Here is a 20,465-nt window from a genome sequence, read left to right as displayed (position 1 = left end):
CCCTTTCCTGAGTAACAGAAAAATAGTGCCCCACTGCCAGAAATTGTGCTTGTGCAAGACTGTTTTGTTGCTGGGCTCTTATGAGGGCGTTGCTGCAATCGCTGTCAGATGAAGGGCTTGCATGGTATTTAAAGGGCTTTTAATGCCCTTTCCCTTGGTTTGACAAGGACTGTGTTGGCACCAGGAAAGCTCTTGTTTCCATCTACCAGATCCACAAATCCAGTTCAGGAACCAATGCTGCAATGGTCCTCCCAAACCTCCTCAACCTTAAGAGGCAATATAAACACAATGTGTGTATGTACGTTTGGGGACCAGGGATAGATTGGGACTTCTGTTGGTGTACCGATCACCCCGCTACCCAACAGAGTCCCTAACTGAGCTCGCGGACTTGGTCTCGGGTTTGGTGTTGGAGTCCCCCAGGCTTATGGTGCTGGGGGACTTCAATATCCACTTTGGGACTGGGTTATCTGGTGCAGCTCAGGAGTTCATAGCGGCCATGACAACTATGGGCCTATCCCAAGTGGTCTCTGGACCGACACATGTTGCTGGTCATACTCTTGATTTGATCTTTCATTCTGATCAGGGTGGTGTTCCGTGGGTGGGGACTCCTGTGATCTCCCCATTGTCATGGACGGACCACCATCTGGTTAAGGTCGGACTCACAGTTGCGTCCCACCTCTGCAGGGGTGAGGGACCTATTAGAATGGTCCGTCCAAAAAGGTTATTGGATCCAATAGGATTCCAAGAAGCCTTGGAAGGATTTAATGTTGGCCCTGCCGGCGATCCGGTTGATGCCCTGGTGGAGAATTGGAATAATCAGCTCACCAGGGCAGTAGACATGATCGCTCCTAAGCGTCCTCTCCGACCCGCTTCAAAAATGGCTCCTTGGTATACGGAAGATCTACGGGAGCTGAAGCAGCAAGGTAGGCGACTAGAGCGCAAGTGGAGGAAGACTCGACTCGAATCCGACAGATTACAACATAGAGCACATTTAAAGATCTATGCTCTGGCTATACGTTCAGCAAAGAAGTGTTTCTTTTCTGCCCGTATTGCTTCCGCAGGCTCTTGTCCGGCGGAGCTATTCAGAGTTGTGAGGGGTCTAGTAGGGCCCCCTACTCCCCTGAATCCATCTTTGGAACCATCAGTTGCCCACTGTGATGCTTTTAATGAGTTTTTTGTGGACAAAGTCTCTCGTATTCGGGTCGATTTAGACTCCACAGTTATCGCAGTGTCAGATGCAGAGGTATCCAGCAACTCCTCTTGTGTGGTTAGACTGGATCAATTTCAGTTTGTGACTCCTGAGGATGTGGACAAGCTGCTCGGAACGGTACGTTCTACCACCTGTCTGCTTGATCCTTGCCCGACGTGGCTTATACTATCTGGCAAGGGGGTTGTTGTGGAGAGCCTGGTGGCAATTATAAATGCCTCTCTGAGGGAGGGCAGGATGCCTCCTTGTTTAAAGGAGGCAATTATTAGACCTATTCTTAAGAAGCCTGCCTTGGAACCCTCAGAGTTTAATAGCTACAGGCCTATCTCCAACCTCCCATGGTTGGGCAAGGTGATTGAGAGGGTGGTGGCCTCCCAGCTCCAGGCGGTCTTGGAGGAAACTGATTATCTAGACCCATTTCAAACTGGTTTTCAGGCGGGCTATGGGGTGGAGACTGCCTTGGTCGGCCTGATGGATGATCTCCAATTGGGAATGTACAGAGGAAGTGTGACTCTGTTGGTCCTTTTGGATCTCTCGGCGGCTTTCGATACTATCGACCATAGTATCCTTCTGGAACGTCTGAGAGTGTTGGGGGTGGGAGGCACTGCTTTGCAGTGGTTCCGCTCCTACCTTTCTGGCAGATTCCAGATGGTGTCGCTTGGAGACTGTTGCTCTTCAAAATCTGAGCTTTTATATGGAGTCCCTCAGGGCTCCATATTGTCTCCAATGCTCTTTAATATCTACATGAAACCATTGGGAGAGATCATCCGGAGATTTGGTGCTGGGTGTTATCAGTATGCTGATGACACCCAAATCTATTTCTCCATGTCAACATCATCAGGAGAAGGCATATCCTCCCTGAATGCCTGCTTGGAAGCAGTAATGGGATGGATGAGGGATAACAAACTGAGACTGAATCCAGACAAGACGGAGGTACTTATTGTGCGCGGTTGTCACTCGGGAAGCGATATTGATCTACCTGTTCTAGATGGGGTCACACTTCCTCAGAAGGAACAGGTACGCAGTCTGGGAGTGCTTCTGGATCCACACCTCTGCCTGGTTTCCCAGGTTGAGGCAGTGGCCAGAAGCGCTTTCTATCAGCTTCGGTTGATACGCCAGCTGCGTCCGTTTCTTGAAGTTCATGATCTCAAAACAGTAGTACACTTGCTGGTAACCTCCAGACTTGATTACTGCAATGCGCTCTATGTGGGGCTGCCTTTGTACGTAGTCCGGAAACTACAATTAGTACAAAATGCGGCAGCCAGGTTGGTCTCCGGGTCATCTCGAAGAGACCATATTACTCCTATATTACAGGAGTTGCACTGGCTGCCGATAGGTTTCCGGGCAAAATACAAAGTGCTGGTTATAACCTATAAAGCCCTAAACAGCTTAGGCCCACAGTATTTAAGAGAGCGTCTTCTTCTGCATGATCCCCATCGTCCACTACGTTCATCAGGGGAGGCTCGTCTGTGGCTACCTTCATGTCGTTTGGTGGCCACCCAGGGACGGGCCTTCTCTGTTGTCGCCCCGAGACTTTGGAACGCACTTCCCGTGAGAATAAGAGTCTCCCCATCTCTAGTGGCTTTTAAAAGGGATTTAAAGACTCATCTTTTTACCCAAGCTTTTTAACTTTTTAGCTTTTTAACTTTTAAATTTTTAAACTTTTGATTGTTTATTATTTGTTTTAAATTGTTTTTAGTATTTGTTGTTGTGAAACGCCCTGAGACCTTGGGTTAGGGCGGTATAGAAATGTGTTAAATAAATAAATAATAAATAAATAAATATTGGCATGCAAGAAAAGAGAAGCAATGAAGGCCACTTTGCCATGACTCATCCAGGTGGTCAGAGAAAAGGACTCAGCTATGGTCTGGTGCATCCCGACCAACTGTAATGGCTCGGCTCAGCTAGGCACTCATATCCCATCAGAGATCTGGGAAATGCATTTTCAGAAGCTGTATGAAGACCACTGCGGAAGATGTAGATCCCCTATCGGATGTAGAGGACTTGCCCAGGTGGCCACTGGTCTCTACGGCTGAGATGGAGTCTCTCATTTCCCAAACCAGAGTAGAGAAGGCCCATGGGAAAGACTTTATCTCTCCGGAGCTTATAAAAAATTATAAAGAGTGGTGGGCTCCAGTATTGGCCCCGCCTTTTACCTACATTGACTCTTGAGGCTGTATTCCAAAGGATTGGGGCGGGGGGGGGCTGGTGATTATCATCCCCATAATCAAAAAGGGAAGAAAGGATGGCCAACTATAGACCCGTCTGCTTGCTCAACACCATCAGCAAGCTCTATGCTCAACAGCCACATGGGAAAATAAAGGACTGCCTGGACCAAGAAAATCTGCTTGCAGATGAGCAAGCTGGCTTAAGGGAGGGTAGATCCACAACCGATCAATGCCTTGTGCTTCAGCACCTAATTGAAAAATATTCTTCCAACAACTCAGCCTCCCTTTATGCTGCCTTCACTGAAGCAGCCTTTACGCTGCCTGCATCTTAAAGCCGCTTTTGATTCCATCTCTCAAGTCAAGCTATGGAAGAAGTTGGAAGCCTCCTCAATCAACCACTGTCTGCTTTATATGCTACACATTCTGCATGCAGACATGACCCTCAAGGTAAGGTGCAACCTACAAGGTCACCCGACACAGAAGGGAGTCAAACAAGGATGCATTCTGGCCCTGCTCCTTTTCAACTTTTATATCAATGAAATGGTGAGACACCCTAGTAGCCCAGACTTTCACCCTCCCAAGCTGGAGGATAGATGCATTTCCTCCCTGCTCTATGCTGACGATGCTGCAATACTCTCAAGGATCCCTATAGGTTTCAGAAGAGTGCTGACAGCTCTAGCTCATTACTGCAAGAATGATTAAGTGGAAATCAACTATCAAAAAACTAAAGTTATGGCTTTGCCAGAAGACCCAAGTCCCATTCCTAGAGTATAAATGGCCACAAGCTCGAACAAGTCACTTGTTTCAATTATCTGGGAGTTGTCCTACATGCCCGTGGCTCAAGAAAGGCCCACTGCAACCAGGTTGCCTTCATCGCTCAGAGGAGCTCCACCACCATTCTAAAACTCCTACGGACTATCAGTAGTGCTCAAATTATTATCAAGTCCAAATTTCTAAGAGCAGCCCTCCAAGTGCCTTGCTGTGTCTCAAATGCTGCACTACGCTTGGAAACAGGCATGATAAACACTGAGGCCAGAGTGTGGTTGTCCATGGAACATAGGAACATAGGAAGCTGCCATAGTCAGACCATTGGCCCATCTAGCTCAGTATTGTCTTCACAGACTGGCAGCGGCTTTTCCAAGGTTGCAGGCAGGAGTCTCTCTCAGCCCTATCTTGGAGATGCCAGGGAACCTAGATGCTTTTCCCAGAGCGGCACCATCCCCTAAGGGGAATATCTTACGTTGCTCACACATCAAGTCTCCCATTCATATGCAACCAGGGCAGACCCTGCTTAGCTAAGGGGATAAGTCATGCTTGTTACCACAAGACCAGCTTAACCTCTGGCTTAAATTATCCCTCAATTCTCAGGGCTCAAGGCCCCTCTGACCCTACAGGACAATTTCCAATCTTCCTGGGAAAGGGCCGTGTAGACTAAATTGTCATTCCTGGGCTTAACCCCACCCCCACTTGCTAAGGACCCTGACCAAGCAAAAACAGTCACTGAACAGAGGATAATGGACACTGAGTGCCAGGCTGAGCTAGACAGGGTTCCATCCTTCCTGTCTTCGGAAAGGCTCAGATACCCATGCCATGTACCTGTCACAGCTAGAAATCCCAAGCCACAGAAGGGCTTATACCCTCACCCGTTGCCATGCCCTTTCCTCTGCTGTACTGGAAGGCAAACACAGAAAGATCCCAGTTGCAGAAAGACTTTGTCCCTGTGACAGTGGGGAACATGCACTCCTCTCTTGCCCCTTTTACAAAGACGTTCGGGCCAAGCTTTTATTTCTGCTACTTTGCAAGTACCCTGGCCACCCAAACCATGTCTATACCCAGGTGCTGCTTTCGAATGAAGACCTGACCTTCACAAATAATGCTGCCAAGTTCTGCATGGCAGCGAGTAGGATCCGTTGGGTTGTGACTGCCAGGCCATTCCCCTGCATCACCTCTGCATAGTTTTAAACCGCTATTTTATCTTTTTTATTGTCCCTATTTAGATGCCTTATATTTTATATGTTCATAGTTTTTTAAATACAGCTGTTTTATCATCTCATAGAGACCCTCTTTTCTAAGGATAGCAGCTTTATAGTATTATAATATAGCTTTTTATGGTTAGGGTAGTAATTTTAAAGTAATATAGTTTTATGGTTCCATAATTTGTTTTTATTATTTTGAATCATGTGTGACGGTTCTACCTTATGCTGGTCTTGGACCGAAATAAAGATGATTGATTGACTGAAATGCCCTTTCCCTGCTGAGGGCTGGCAATCCATTCTGAAAAGACACAATTGTACTTGGCACACACCCCTGAAGATCATGGCCAATGGCTGCCACCCTGCAGAAGTTCTGATACCTTCCCCACAGTTTGGTGACAAAAGCACTACAGAGCTTGCTGGGATGTGGACCCGGTGGACCAGGAAGAGGGAGGGGCTCCCCTGCCCTGAAAATGGAGGTTGCTGGACAAACATCTGCAATGCGATCCACGGTTAGAAAAATTAACTGTGGATTCAGCAATCTCAGGTTTCATGTTATGTGCGAATGCGGCCAGAGAAAGAATGTGAAAGAGAAGTAGAGGGCACAGAACTGAAAAGGTCATAAGCAAGGAGAACAAAATTATACCACATATTATCCAAGATCTGAAAGCTGATAAGGGCAAGGGAGGAAATTATTCAAGCATTGTAGTGCTAGTCTCTGCAGACCTGCATGAGAACTAGTAAGCTGAATGAAAAGAATAATCACAAGAGCAGAATTACAATTTTTTCATTGATGTAACTCTCTAACTCGGCATTCACTTGTTCATTAATGATCTTCTACTCTATAAAATGAATGTCCTCCTTTTTCAGAATTCTTGCCAAAATACTTCAAATGTAGATGGTGTATGTACCTATAAAGGTACATAGAATTCAAAACACACATTCACCATGTGCATGTTATACATGTATGGAGACATATAATACATTTTTTGGTGAATGTATGTTCACTAAATCTATTAACCTGTGTCCAATAGGGAGTATTTGCTACCACTGGGAGTTGGGAAAGAAATAGGCTGGAGATAAATCAATGCAAATCCACTGACTTCAGTACTGCATTTACCCGAATCTAAGATGACTCTGAATTTAACACTACTCCCCTTAAAAAGGAAGTTATACTTGTATTTATCCAAAAGGAAGAGGACCCTGCATTTAAGATGACCCTCCCACAAAAAAGAAAATCTTATACTGGACACACAAAGGTTTTTAAATTACATATAGTAACTGTAATCAATATACAATAAAAATATAAGCCTGCAGATAAAGAAATGCCCCCTCCGCATGATTGCCAGTGGGGAAAACCTCAACCTGGGGTTGGGTAAATACGATATTTTACATGGTCTGTTAGAAGGCAGAAAAGATAAAACAGCAAGAAGCACTTTGTCCAGTATTTTTACTTCACTTGCCTACAACATGAAAGCATAGGATTATGGTAACTGTAAGACAAACATACTTACACACCTACAGCAGACTTGCAGAATGACGTTTTGCAGTGGCAATGCATTGCACTGCTTCTAGCCAAAAAGGAACCATCTGAATGTATGTTGAACAAGTAGTTTCCATTTGCATATACACAGACTTGTGCATGAGGTGTTCAACATACTGAACTAGTAGGAGAACTAGTCTGGCACAGAGGTGAATTTCTTTGTGCAATGACTATGTGCTATGTCCTTACACTAGTGCGACAGCATTTATGCTAGCATAAGGACATAGTGCACAGTTGTTGGATGCTACCCGATATATTGAATTTACATCCACAATAGACTTAATCCAAAACAAAACTTTTGACAAATGGAATGAGAACATCTACCAGGCCTAAAAGATGACAAAAAGGCCTTCAGACTAGTTACAAACTTCACAAGTCAATAAATAAATAAAATTGCCTATGACATGCTACAAATGGTGCTGCCATCATATGATTACTTGTAACCCTGCTCTCAAGACTCAAAACCTTGGTTATGTAGCCACACAAGCACAGGATAGGCATATATGTTCAGTGTACAAATGAAACAAAACTTGAGGTGTAGAACAAAAACAATAATATCTTTATTGTATACAACTGATTGGAATAAAAATCTGTGCAAGACAGGGCACATACACTTCTCAACAAAGTTGCTAAGTACGTCAGCTGTTTAACTGAGTAGTTTTTCTTCCTGGAAAAAATGTAACGTTTGGGGAGGTGAGATAATTGGGACAGGGGTAAATAAACTTAGACAATTTTAAGTCTAAAATTGGTTTGTAGACTTAGTGAATTTTCCCAGACCTTCTTGACTGTTACTAGGAGGTTTCACCTCTGGGCACTTTTTACATTCAAGGTTTATTTCCCAGGCTTAACACTCCCCCACTTTTAGAGCACTGCCCCAGTGTACTGCTGGTTCCACAGGCTCTACACATTCATCACTCAAGTCTTACACAAACCCCTGATCAATCTCTCTGCTATGCTCTGTCCAACTTCTCACTCCTACTCTCAGCTCCAGTTCTGACTCTCAACACTCCTAACCAACACCAACACCAACACATGTCTCCTAGCAATAGCAATAGCAATAGCAATAGCACTTACATTTATATACCGCTCTATAGCCGGAGCTCTCTAAGCGGTTTACAATGATTTAGCATATTGCCCCCAACATTCTGGGTACTCATTTTACCGACCTCGGAAGGATGGAAGGCTGAGTCAACCTTGAGCCCCTGGTCAGGATCGAACTTGTAACCTTCTGGTTACAGGGCGGCAGTTTTACCACTGCGCCACCAGGGGCTCTTAACCAACTGTCCTCCTTTTTAAATCCCCCCCTGAACATTCCATGCCTGGTTACTATGGCAGCACACACAGACTCACACACTCACTCTCCAGCTCCTACATACATTCCATCACAAGGTCTTCTATAACTTTTTTGGAACTAGCTATACAGCAGTGCAATGACTACACATGTGGATTCTTAGTACTAATATTCCATCCTTTCGTATAGGTTATGGGCTTTTTGGATAGCAGTATAAATGCACACAGTAACGCGCTGATGTGGAAATGGTGATCCAATACCGCTTGTGGCTAAAGTGAAAAAGCAACAAGTGGGAGGCACTACATTAGAGGTGTGCACAGAACTGCGGAGCTGCGGTCCGGCACTGAGGTAGGGGTTCCTTTAAGGGCAGCGGCAGGGGGGGGGGTTGTACTTACCCGTCCTGCCACTTTCCCCCCTCTGGCGCACGTATTTTAGTCAGCAATTGGGGCGGCAGGATACCTCCCTGCCGCCCCTTTCCTTGCTCAGCTTCAAACAGGGAAAGGGGCGGCAGGGAGGTATCCTGCTGCCCCAATTGCTGACAAAATACGTGCGCTGGAGGGGGGAAAGCAGCGGGAGGGGTAAGTACACCCTCCCCCCCACCCTTAAAGGAACCCCCACCCCAGTACACCTGAACCCCGAACCGCCCATTTCTGGACTGGTCCGGAGGCCTGTAGAATGGCCTCTGGACTGGTCCGTGCACGTCACTACATTACATGGAGGCGCACATCTGGAAGTGCTCTTATTCTTATTCTTTTCTCTTAGATAACAGCTGGACAAGCTCAATAGTTTGTTGCCTATCCACACTGGATATGCTGGCCTGCAATTTTGTTTTAAGTTACAAAAATCTCCACAAATCAAGTCTGAAAAAGAAAGGAGAAAAATATAGAAAAGGCCAGAATGGAACAAGTTGGCAATGGTGGAGGCTGAATCTTCAACAAAAGTTAAAGATGGCAATTTGTGGAGGAAAGGGCTAGTTGGCCAATCTTTGTTGTCTTCCTAGTTCAACAGAAAAACATTCTCTACAGAGCAGAAACCACAGTGGGGTAGGGGCAATGGCGGATTGCCGCATAGGCAATATAGGCAGGTACCTATGGCGGCAAATCTTGTGGAGCGGCATCTGCAGGGAAACTTAATTCTTTTCCCCCACCTTTAAAAATGCCACTGTGGAATCTCTGCCCGCCTCCTAAACCATCACAGGAGGTGAGGTCAGGCACTGGAGGATGGCGGCGAAAGAGGTCCTCCCTCAAGTCCGGCTTACTCGCAAATGACACAGAGCGGGTGATTTGGGGCCTTTGTGCATGCGCATGCACAGAAGCCAAAAATCGCTCGCTCTGTGTCATTTGCGAGCAAGCCAGGCTTGAGAAGACCTCTTTTGTCACCGTCTCTGCCCTCAGCAGAGACGGCAGCGAAAGAGGTCCTCCTTCTAGCCCAGCTTACTCGCAAATGACCCAGAGCGGGTTATTTCGGGCCTTGGCACATGCGTGCACACGCGCAAAAGCCCCAAACTGCCCACTCTGTGTCATTTGTGAGTAAGCTAGGCTTGAAGGAGGACCTCTTTCGCCGCCGTCCTCCAGTGCCTGACCTCATCTCCTGTGATGATAGGAAGTGTGCAGAGCCTCTGCCGCTACACAGTGGTGTTTTTCAAGGTAAAAAAAACAGAGTTTCCCTCCCTTGCAAGCCCCCTTACTCTTGCCCCTGGGGCGGCAAATCTTTAGCTGCCAATGGGCAGCCAAAAGATTAATCCACCCCTGTAGGGGAGACTGCAAGAATCTGGTCCAATTAGGGATCTTTCCTAATCGGCAAGAATCTGGTCCAATTAGGGATCTTTCAGGACCCTTCCATCTATTTAGCGCTGATCTTTTAAAAATAAGGAGAAGCAAGTCTCTACGCTTTTTACTTAATGGAGATATAAGGAATGACATACAAGCAGTATTCATACTAACTGTACAGTAAGTAGTAAATTTGGTCTCAGCAGTGGTGCAGCTAGCTAATTTTGGACCCTGGATCTAATGAGCATATATCCCCTGCCCTCTGTAAAATACACATCCTCTCCATATATATACATTTCACCACAAACCCTCAGGTCTGGGCCACTATTCCCTCTAACAGGGATTTCCAGATGTTGTTCACTACAACTCCCAGCATCCCCAGCTGCAATGGCCTTTGGCTGGGGATTATGGGAGTTGTAGTCAACAACATCTGGAAATCCCTGTTAGAGGGAACAGTGATTTGGGCCAGAATGCATTAGGAAGAAAAACAAGTTGTTCTAATAAGAACTAATCTACCTACCTTCCTTTCACTATCCCTACAACTGAACTAAATTTGGTTCAGATTGGTTGGCGGTTCACAAGTTAGCCCACTTGTGCCTCAAACGTTCATACATTAGCCGTCTTGAATTGGGGTGGATGACATCATTACAAATGATGTGTTTGAGGTGTCCCTATGTGTTCCCCTACAACTGTACCAAATTTGGTCCAAAGCGGTTCCCACATGCACCAAACATTCATGTGTCCCTGAGGTCTCCCTGTGTATCACTCACTGCAATTGTACCAAATTTGCTTCAATTTGGTTAGGTGGTCCACAAGTTAGTCCTCTTGTGCCTCAAATGTTCACACATCCGCCATCTTGGATCGGGGTTGATGACATCATTACAAACTACACCAGTGAAATGTCCCTATATGTCACTCGCTACAACCATACCAAATTTGGTTCAAATCGGCTAGATAGTTCACAAGTTAACCCACTTGCACTTCAAATGTTCACGCATCCACCATCTTGAACTGGGATGGAAATCATCACAAACTACACCACTGTGTAGTACTACTACAGTGGTGTAGTTTATGATGACATCATCACAAACTACACCACTGAGGCATCCCTATGTGTCCCTACAGCTGTAGCAGATTTGGTCATAACTGATTAGGCAGTTCACAAGTTAGCCCACTTGTGCCTCAAATGTTTATGTGCCTGCCATCTTGAATTAGTATGGATGACGTTGAACTTTTTTATGAAGGCAAAGGGTAGATTCCTTCACATGGGTGTGGAATGATGGTCCAAGGAGTGTTTCACTTCCTGAAGATTTTGTAATTTTCTGCCATGAAACAGAATCTTCTCAGCCAATGATTGCAGAATCGTCATAGACAGTGCAGAACATACTGCGTACACTCAAATAAATTTCATCCCAAAATAACTGGTGCAGATATGCACTTAGTGTTAAAGTAAATGATTACCTATAAATTAATACCTTGTTTAGCGTCATCACCATCCCTCCGCTTTGTGCTTTGTGTTTGTGGCAACCTGGAGTGCCCCTTTTTCTGCTTACTCTGCAGCAGGTGGCTGTTTCCACAGAGGCCACCTTGACTTTGCTGAGTTTTCTGTCTGAATTCAGTGCTTGCATTGCCTAGTACACAAAAATGAAAGATGCATTAGCTATAGTTCTTGTTCACAGAGCAAGCATCAACTCTAGCTGATAAAACCCAGATAAATTTACCCATGATTCTTTGTTCATTTTCTAGGGCTTTCTTGTTCCCTTGTACTTCGCCAACTTGTGTTTTGGGGATTTCCTTTAAAAAGAGAAGTAACCTTTAGTTATAAGATCTGACAATTTTTACAAATATGAATTATGGCAACCTTCAATCTCTTTAATACTTGTTTATTGGGGCAGACGTAATCTTGCATCCAGTGGTACCTAGATCTAGATACTTGAAGCACATACTGTAATACCATAGATACTAATAGAACAATCCATTTAATCCCATCACTTCCAGGATCTAGAAGTTAGGGTCGCCATAAGAACTGGGATAGATAAACTAAGCTCTTTACCTAATAAATGTTGATATTTTATTAAAGAGTCCTTCCATTTACACAACTGCCCTTTGTTATGTTTTGTGGAACAGAGTTTCACATGTCAAACAAAGGTTTCCCCCCACACTGTACAACATGTTAATTTCATTGCATGTACCCTCAATTCTGTTACCAAAGGTTATCCTCTGAACAAGTTTCCAACCAGTTCTTGCTTATATATTTGAATAACACATCTCCTAGCCCTATCTTTTTTAAACTGAAGCATCTTACTATGATAATCTGCATTAATCCAGAACTATGCCACAAGGCTGGCACAACCATTGTTCATGAGAACCCATCCATAGAGTATCGAGCACAATGGTTGTGCTCGATGCTCTATGGATGGGTTCTTATGATCAATCAAATGTTAGTTTACTGGGAATTTGAGATTCCCTCCCAGTCTGTATTCCCACAGAGAGTGATGAGAACTCAAACTTTGTTGGAAATCTCAGACTGGCACTGCACCAAACCAACATGAAGAGAAGATAGGCAGCCTTAGACCTGAAGTTAGTTTGATGATATCGGTTTCTCGTTAGTTTGGTTTGGTGTCAATGTGTGATTCCCAACAAAGTCTAAGTTCTTACAACATGCTCCATGGGAGTGCATGTATGGCAGAAATATCAGATTTTAGATAAATTAAAACCTTTTACGGGTTCAAAGAAAGGGTAAGTAGTACATAAAAGAACCCCATGAAAATCTCAATATTGATATATAAACTGCTTAAACCATGAGGTATCCTACTTTAATCACCCTGTGCTGTCCCTGCTGTGTTTACCCTGTGCTGCAGGGCCTGGGGCAAACCAGCCAATGCGGAGGGCCACTTCCAGGCAATTTTTATGTGGGTTAAAAGAGCACGGTCCAGGCAGTTGCCCTGCATGCCCTGCACTGAAGACACCCCTGTGTTTACCAGTATGCATGATCTCTGGAAGGAGACTGGGCTTTGTCAGCAGCCAGACATACATGGAGCTGCAGGCAGAGATGGATTTAGCCACAGACCTGGGGGACCAGGCCTGTGGTCTGTTGGGGGGGGCTCTGAATGAGCCTCCCAGGGGGCCTCCCAGAACCCCGCTGCCCCACACTGATATTTGCCATCTTCACCACTGGGGAGTGGGGAGTGAGCGAAGTAGGCCTCCCCCCGCCGTGGTAGTCTTATCCGGCAGGTGTGCCTGCACAGTGTGGATAGGGAACGTTGCATGCCAGTGACATCACAGCATGTGACATTCCCTATTCACACTGTGCAGGTGCGCTCGCCAGACAGGCCACTGTTGTGGAGGGAAGGCCTGCTCCACTCACCACTTACCCCCCACCCCTGGGGGTGAAGATGGCAAAGAACGGTGTGAGGCAGCGGTGCAGCAGTGGGGTGGTGGCAGGCATGGGGCAGCGGTGGGATGGGCGTGGGGCAGCGATGGGGCTCTGGGGAGCCTCCCGATCATTTGGAGCCCCTCTCTCCAGAAACAGGAGCAGCAGCAGGGTGGCTGCAGGAATTTTTTTTAAAAATTAAGTTTGGCCTTGCGGTGGGGCAGGGAGCCTCCAAAGCCCTTCAGGTCCGGGCTGCTTTTGGACCTAGGTGTGCCCCTGGCTGCAGGCTCAACAGTTTGTCCCTGTGTTATTTAATTTAGTGATGCACTGCCATGGCAGAGTTCAAAAATCAAATACTCTGTCTGAGCTTTTGGAAGAGGCTAGAAAATGTATAAGAAAACAGTAGATCAAGTGAAAGAAGAAAGGCATAGTGGAAAGGGCAGAGTTTCTAAAAGCTGTAAAGAAATGTCCACATAAACGCATGCGCAAGACCCACAATACAACACAGGTATGCTTAAGCCCACTTGAAATCAATCAATCGATGGACACAGTGCACAAAGCACCAGTCTAATTTCCTTACTGAGAGACCTGAATTCTAATTCAGTCAGGTTTTCTAGTGCCCCCATTTTGCTTGTGTTGTTTCAGGAAGTCATTGCCAAGAGGACTGGGAGAAATCATCCCATTCTGAATGTTCCCTACAACAAGCTTATCTAGTTGGGCATTGCGGGGAGATCTGTGCCTGATTAGATCTGAAGAGTTGTCAGCTCCCAGTCCTGAGCACAGAACTCTAGGCTGTTTCTCAGCTCTTGTTCTGCCATTCTTTCATAACACTTTCTCCCTCAGGTAATCAGCTGTAGTGAAAAGAAAATGAGCAAATGAAGTACTGATAGATTAGACAAGGGAAGACATTAAAAAGTGAGGAAAGAAATGTCTGGGAGCAGTGGCCATTGTGATGCTCCTGCATTCATGACTTCAGGGTTGAATCCTCCTCTGTTGAATCCTCCTCAAGAGAAACTAAGAAGGAAAACATTTGCTGGTCAGCTTCATCTTTCCTAAAACAGACTTTTCTTGCAGACTTCTCCTTCAGTTCTTGCTTTGTTGGTTTGATTTATGGACAAGGAAGAAAGGTGCTTTCTTGCATGGTTGTAAGAAGAAAACAAAGGCCCACAGGGCACAGAAAAGGATCTCATTAATCTCCAGAGGAAATTGACGAGAGAAATGTAAAGCCTGGAATTTAGCTGTTCTGCTCCTGAGATCATGACTCTGATCTATACTACAAATGGAAACCAGTTTTTTTTTTTTAAATTAAGTTTTAATAAAGGTTGCAGATAATTACTTATCCTCTATAAATAATTGAACAAGAAGCCAACTAACTGAGAAAGAAGAGTTTGATATTTATTACTAGCTAAACACAGGCTAAGAAAACAATAAACAGGCTAACAGTCTCTTATGCAGAGAGAGGGAGAACCTCTTAGTTTTAATACAGGACAGGAAGTAAAAAGCAGACAAACCAACACTGTGAGGGATGTACGAATCGGTTCGAATTTGAGCCAGTTTGCATTTAAACTGGTTCGGTTTGAGTGGATTGGCCTTGAACCGAACCAGACCCTGTTTGGTTTGGGTCTGAACCAAACTGATTGGGCCGGTTCAGGCCTGGTTTAGAGCCCTACTGGCAAAAGGGAATGTGGTGAGGATTCCCCTTTACCGGTAAAGGGGAAGCATGAGTGGGGGGCTTCTGTCAGTGTTTTTAAAAGTACCAACATTTAAGGGAAAGTACTCACTAAGGGCACTGGTACCAGCCTTCCCCCAGTCTCCAGGGTTGGGTCGGGCCCGGTTCGGGCTCAGCCCCTTTCAAGCCTCCATGTGTGAGTGGAGGCCATTTCTTTGACCTCTGTGCATGCGTACTGGCCATTGGTGTGATTTGGCTCATGCAAATAGCCAGTGCGCATGTGCAGAGGGCAAAAAAATTACCTCGATGCATACACAGAGGCATGAAATGGGTCAAAGAAGGCCAGAATTGGGCCCGAGCCTGCCCTGGAGACTGGGAGGGAGGCCGGGAAAGGGTGTCAGGGGAGCTGCCACTGCCCCCACCCCCCGCGGTTGCCGCAGCCACCGCCAGTGCCCTTAGTTAATACTTTCCCTTAATTTGGGGTACTTTTAAAAACACTGACAGAAGCCCCCCACTTCCTCTGCCCCTTTACCAGTAAAGCGGAATCCTCACCAGATTCTCCTTTGCTGGTAAGACTCCAAACTGGGCCTGAACCAGTTCGAATTCAAACTGAACTGGTCCCGGTCTGGAGGGGGGCAAAACCAAACTTGTCCAGCCCTGTTCAAATATGGTTTGGATTCAAACCGAGCCAGGAAAAGCGGTTTTGTGCACACCCCTATGTGACTCAACTTCCAAGCCAGTACATAGATACATTCAAATTAAAGAAGCTTGCCCCATACAAATAACTGGGACAATGTCTATGGAAAAATCCCAACAATAAAAATGTACAAAATGAGGAATGAAATATCACAAATATATAAAAATGTATAACATTCACTGAGCTGCCAGAATTCGGCAATACATAAACAAACTGAATATAATGAAATTAAACTATATAAAAGGTTAAAGAATTAACTAATTTGAGTGTGATTTGTTATATCTTTCCTGTAAGGGTAACTGAAACTATAGTTTTGTGAAAGTCTAGAAATGGGTAGTATAGATTACTAGCCCCCTATTCAAAACCATAGTACCCAACACTTTTTGGTTGGGATCTTGTTCCACTGAATAGGTTTGAGGTTGTTTAATTTGGTTTTAGTCTATAGTGTAGAGTAGACATACCCTATTGTTTTTTGTAAAGCTTTTTGAGACTGCAAAAAGCCCCATGTAGAAGAATTATTTTCTAAAATGGAGTTATATCCTAAGGCTTCAGTCCTTGGTGAATCATTTGTATAAATCAAATAATTCAAAATATAAAATTATCTTTAAGATTGTGGCAAAAAATAAGATCTGCATGAACTATGTACATTTGCAGTTATTCATTATATATACACAATGAGGCTGTTCTCATATGCAGCCAAGACTGGGCTAAGGCAGCCAAGCCGCCATGCGGTACTTGAACCATGCACTACTTGATTATTCCTCCGTATCATGGATTCATCAAGGATTCCATGGTACGGAGGAATCGTCAAGTACCAATTGATTCAAATACTGCATGGAATCATCAAGTACCGCATGGTTCAAGTACGATGTAGTACTTGAATCATGCGGCTCCTACTGGAGGCACAGTGGCAAACCCACTTAGGGGGTCCGCCTCTTAGCCAGGGTCAAAGGCATGAGCACACCCTTAACTTGGGCTGCACGTTTGTTGGTACCACACAGTGCCAACACAAGAGCAGGCTCCCAGCCAGCACCGAGGGGGGGCAGGGATTATGGGATTTCTGGGTGCTGTGACAACGCATCCTGGCCCCCAAGCCTATGCGCTGCCTGGGAAAACCAGTGACCATCTGGGCACACAATCAGCATACCCGGCAAGGACGGAGAAATCATTTACGGGGAAGGCAAGTTTTAGCACCCTTCCCCGCTGACTACCCGGTAGCCCTCCCATGTAATTATGAGAAGGGGCTCATTGAACATGATAAACACCTCTGACCAGGTTAACAATGCCTTGCAAAGTATATTGTTTCATATGTGATTTTCTTTGTCTGCTTATATAGATTGCTGTATAATTCTTCCTTGTTTGAACATACTTGCCTTTTATCTGTGCACAGATTACTTCCTAAAATACTAAATCCTACAGACATGCCCGGCTCCGAGAGATGTAAATAACATCTGTGTATCTACTTTATGCAGGAAATTCCATGCAGTGGTTATGTTCTATTCCCCCCTCCTGCCATTTGTTTGTTTGTTTGTTTAATCACATTGCATCCTATTATTGCTGTAATTTTAACCTTCACCCAATAGCACTTGCAATGCTTTCTCTGCACCTTAAGAACTGTTCTCTCTCCCTTTTGTCCCCTCTCCTACCCAGGTCTCTATGCAACCTCATTTTCAAACCCCCCTCCCACTACTTTTCTCCTCTTTTTAGCCTACTTTCCAGTAGACTTATGAGATCACCTTGCATTCCATGTTTGTGTGTCCACTCCCCCCATCAACTTCACAGTGCCTAGAGCAATATGAACCAAACTGTGTACAGTTGTAGGGACATGTCAATAGCATAGTTTGTGATGATGTCATCCACCCAAATTCAAGATGGTGGATGCATGAACCTTTGAGGAACAAGTGGGCTAACCTATGGACTGTCTAGCTGATCTGAACCAAATTAGATACAGCTGTAGTAAGTGACACACAGGGACACCTCAAAGGCACAGAGACACCTCAGTGGTGATGATGTCATCCATCCCAATCAACTGTTGAGGCACAAGTGGACTAACGTGTGAGTCGTCTAACCAATTTGAACCAAATTAAGTACAGTTGTAGTGAGTGACTCACAGGGGCACCTCAATGGCATAGTTTGTGATGATGTCATCCTTGACCACCTGGAACTGTATGCGGAACTGTAGGTGTCAGGTCTGCAAATAGTGAGGTTCGCCTGTCGTGGGAATGTCAGCCAGCAGTCAAAACCATAAGACCAAATGCTTTTAAAATTATTTTTCCCAGATTAATGCATTGCCCAAAGTGATCACTTGTATTAAGAGCTCAGGTGCTTCTTAGCAATAAAGCTCACCAATCATTCCTGAAAATCCAGATTCCTGAATCTTTAGGGATCCAAGCCACACTAAAAAAAATAACAACTTTCCATTTACATAACATATAGAGAGAATAGTAGTTTGCCTAAAGTCATATAATGTTTTCATGGCTAAGGTAAGATTTGAACAGAGGGCTTCCTGGCTTATAGCTCACCCTTTTAGGCATTATGCTATGAAACTATTAGAATCAAGGTTCCTGAACTTCATATACTCTGTGCATTTATTAATATGCAAACATGCATTCATAAATATTAATAATCCTCACAGTGGGAAACCATTTCATTCAAAAGAGGAGAAAGGAATCTCAGTATTGGAGCTTATCTTCTTGTCTGTCTCATTCTTTTTTAACTTTCCTTTTTATCTTCATGCTTTTTTCTTTTTAGCTTTAATTCTCTTTCCAACCCCAAATGGATTATTCCAAAAGATACCCCATTGACAGGGCTCTTTAGGAAGGGAAATAGGAATCTGTCCCTTGGAAAATATAATACATCAACACTGATTTTTTTCAGTGGCATGTTCCTTTCTATACATCTTCAATATCTGGTGTTTTTTGTTTTGTTTTTTATAATAAAGTTATTTTGGTGCCAAACACAGCAGTTTCAAGGCAAAAAGATCATCAGGAAGTTTTTCATACCTGGAGTTTAGTTCTCCTCTGAAATGGAGGGTGCTCATTCACATACTGGCCAAATTTACCCTGAGGTCCCTGCAAGCTATCAGGCGAGCAATCAGGCAGAAAATTTATCATGAAGTCCCTGTGAGCTATTTGCATACGCTTCAGATTTTTCACTGCGCATTAGAGTGTAGCCCAATTTATATCCAGGATATAAAAATCCACTTTTTGCATCAGTTTTTTGGGGCAACTTTGAACTCTCAGTAAAGCCTCGCAGAAATCCATGATAAAGTCTCCTGTCTGGGAAAGCTCCAGTAGGCCCCTTCAACTGGAAAGTAATGTATGACTGTGGAGCAAGCAAATGAAGAGAGGACCCCCCAGAGTTTTCTGAGGTGCATTTCATTTTGTAAGAGTCTCATCCTTCCCAGATACTCCTTACAAAGTGGAAGTAACATATTTTTTTGCTCAGTTGGTCCCTGATCAACTTTGGGGCCTTGAAAAGTGCCTAACTCTGCCACCTTAAAGCACCAATAATGTCTGTAAATCGGTGAGAACGACTGTAAATCTTACCTGCTCACTTAGCAGGTCTTATGTTGCACCATAATGTGTACTATATTTTAACCCGGTTTTTTGTTTCCTAATGGTGATTTACTCCTGCTTCACTACCCTTAGGGTAGGGGGGAGTTCGTATGTAGGAGAGATTTACAGTGACTTCAGTACAGTGCCATTTATAGTGCTGTTCATAATGCCGTTCAGTGGCATTATTCAGCTTGTTTCTTGATGAATTGTGCTTAATGTGAAGTATATGCATCCTAAAAAATGCACTTTAGGAGAGTGTTGGAAAGAGTTGCGTGTGATACTTCAGCATTTTGGAGAGACCCTGCCCCTCTGTGCCACCTTTGCCTTCCCCCTCTCCTCCTCCTCCCCAACCTCCTGCCTCCACTGCCCGCCTTGTGCTGGCTCCTGCCAGTGAGTGGGCGGATCGGTTGTTGTTGTTCTATCTATCTATCTATCATAAATAAACGATAAATATTTATTGCGAGAGAGAGAAGCAGCAACCTGTCCACCCTCTTATCAGCAAGAGCCGACTGGGAATGGCAAGGGGAGCACACTCCTCCTCCTCCTCCTCCTCTTCATGTGCCCCTCACCATTTCCAGTCAGCTCTTGCTGGTAAGAGGGAGCATGGATAGGTTGCTGCCTGAGGCGTATCTAGAGAAAATAGCACCTAGGGCAAGCACTGAAATTGCGCCCCCTGTCAAAACATCTGACACCCATCTTTCACATAACTTTACCATAATATCAGCTGAAAAATACAAGTCAAGCTTGTTAATCTTTTAATATTTCAAAAACTATTTCGCAGTAGACATAGCCAGACCAAAAAATGCTGGAAAACTACAAATTTCAGTATGCTGGGGCTCATGAAATACCCAAATATTATGTGGAGGTGTACTTGGAAAACTAAACAGAAGTGCCTGTCTAATTTTATACTATGCACTGTAGCATCACTATTACATAAGTTTTAAAAATAAATGGAGAATTTGACTTTTCCCACATATTCTGAAAATAATTAAAGGATATGCAGAGTAAACTGTGTCACTGCTTGGAATATATTCTAGTCTTTCAGAAAGACAGTTAAAATGAGAGAAAGAGAGCAAGAAACTCCCAGTGGGCCTTAATATTAAGGATTTCACACTGATTCAAAGACAAACTCACCATTAATAGCCTTATTATTAAGACATCACATTTAACTCACTTATCACAAGAAGCAAAGTAAGAGCAAATGAATACAATCCTCAG

At 44.5% G+C, this 20,465-nt stretch overlaps 1 protein-coding gene across 7 annotated transcripts in view; it reads right to left on the bottom strand.

The window, feature by feature from the left end:
• KIAA2012 (KIAA2012 ortholog) overlaps positions 1-20,465 on the bottom strand; it is a 123,717-nt gene that overhangs the window by 51,250 nt on the left and 52,002 nt on the right. For all 7 annotated transcript variants that reach the window (XR_008313633.1, XR_008313635.1, XR_008313638.1 and 4 more), the window contains 2 exons: positions 11,673-11,745; positions 11,427-11,582 (listed from right to left, as the gene is read on the bottom strand). Coding sequence is in view for 1 of the 7 variants with exons in the window: in XM_053285341.1 (XP_053141316.1) it covers positions 11,427-11,582; positions 11,673-11,745 (229 nt within the window). In the remaining 6 variants the exon portion in view is untranslated. The remainder of the gene's footprint in view (positions 1-11,426; positions 11,583-11,672; positions 11,746-20,465) is intronic.

Source organism: Hemicordylus capensis, chromosome 1 (genome assembly GCF_027244095.1).
Source record: "Hemicordylus capensis ecotype Gifberg chromosome 1, rHemCap1.1.pri, whole genome shotgun sequence".
Taxonomy (NCBI): Eukaryota; Metazoa; Chordata; class Lepidosauria; order Squamata; family Cordylidae; genus Hemicordylus; species Hemicordylus capensis.
This window is presented reverse-complemented; position numbering and strand designations above follow the sequence as displayed.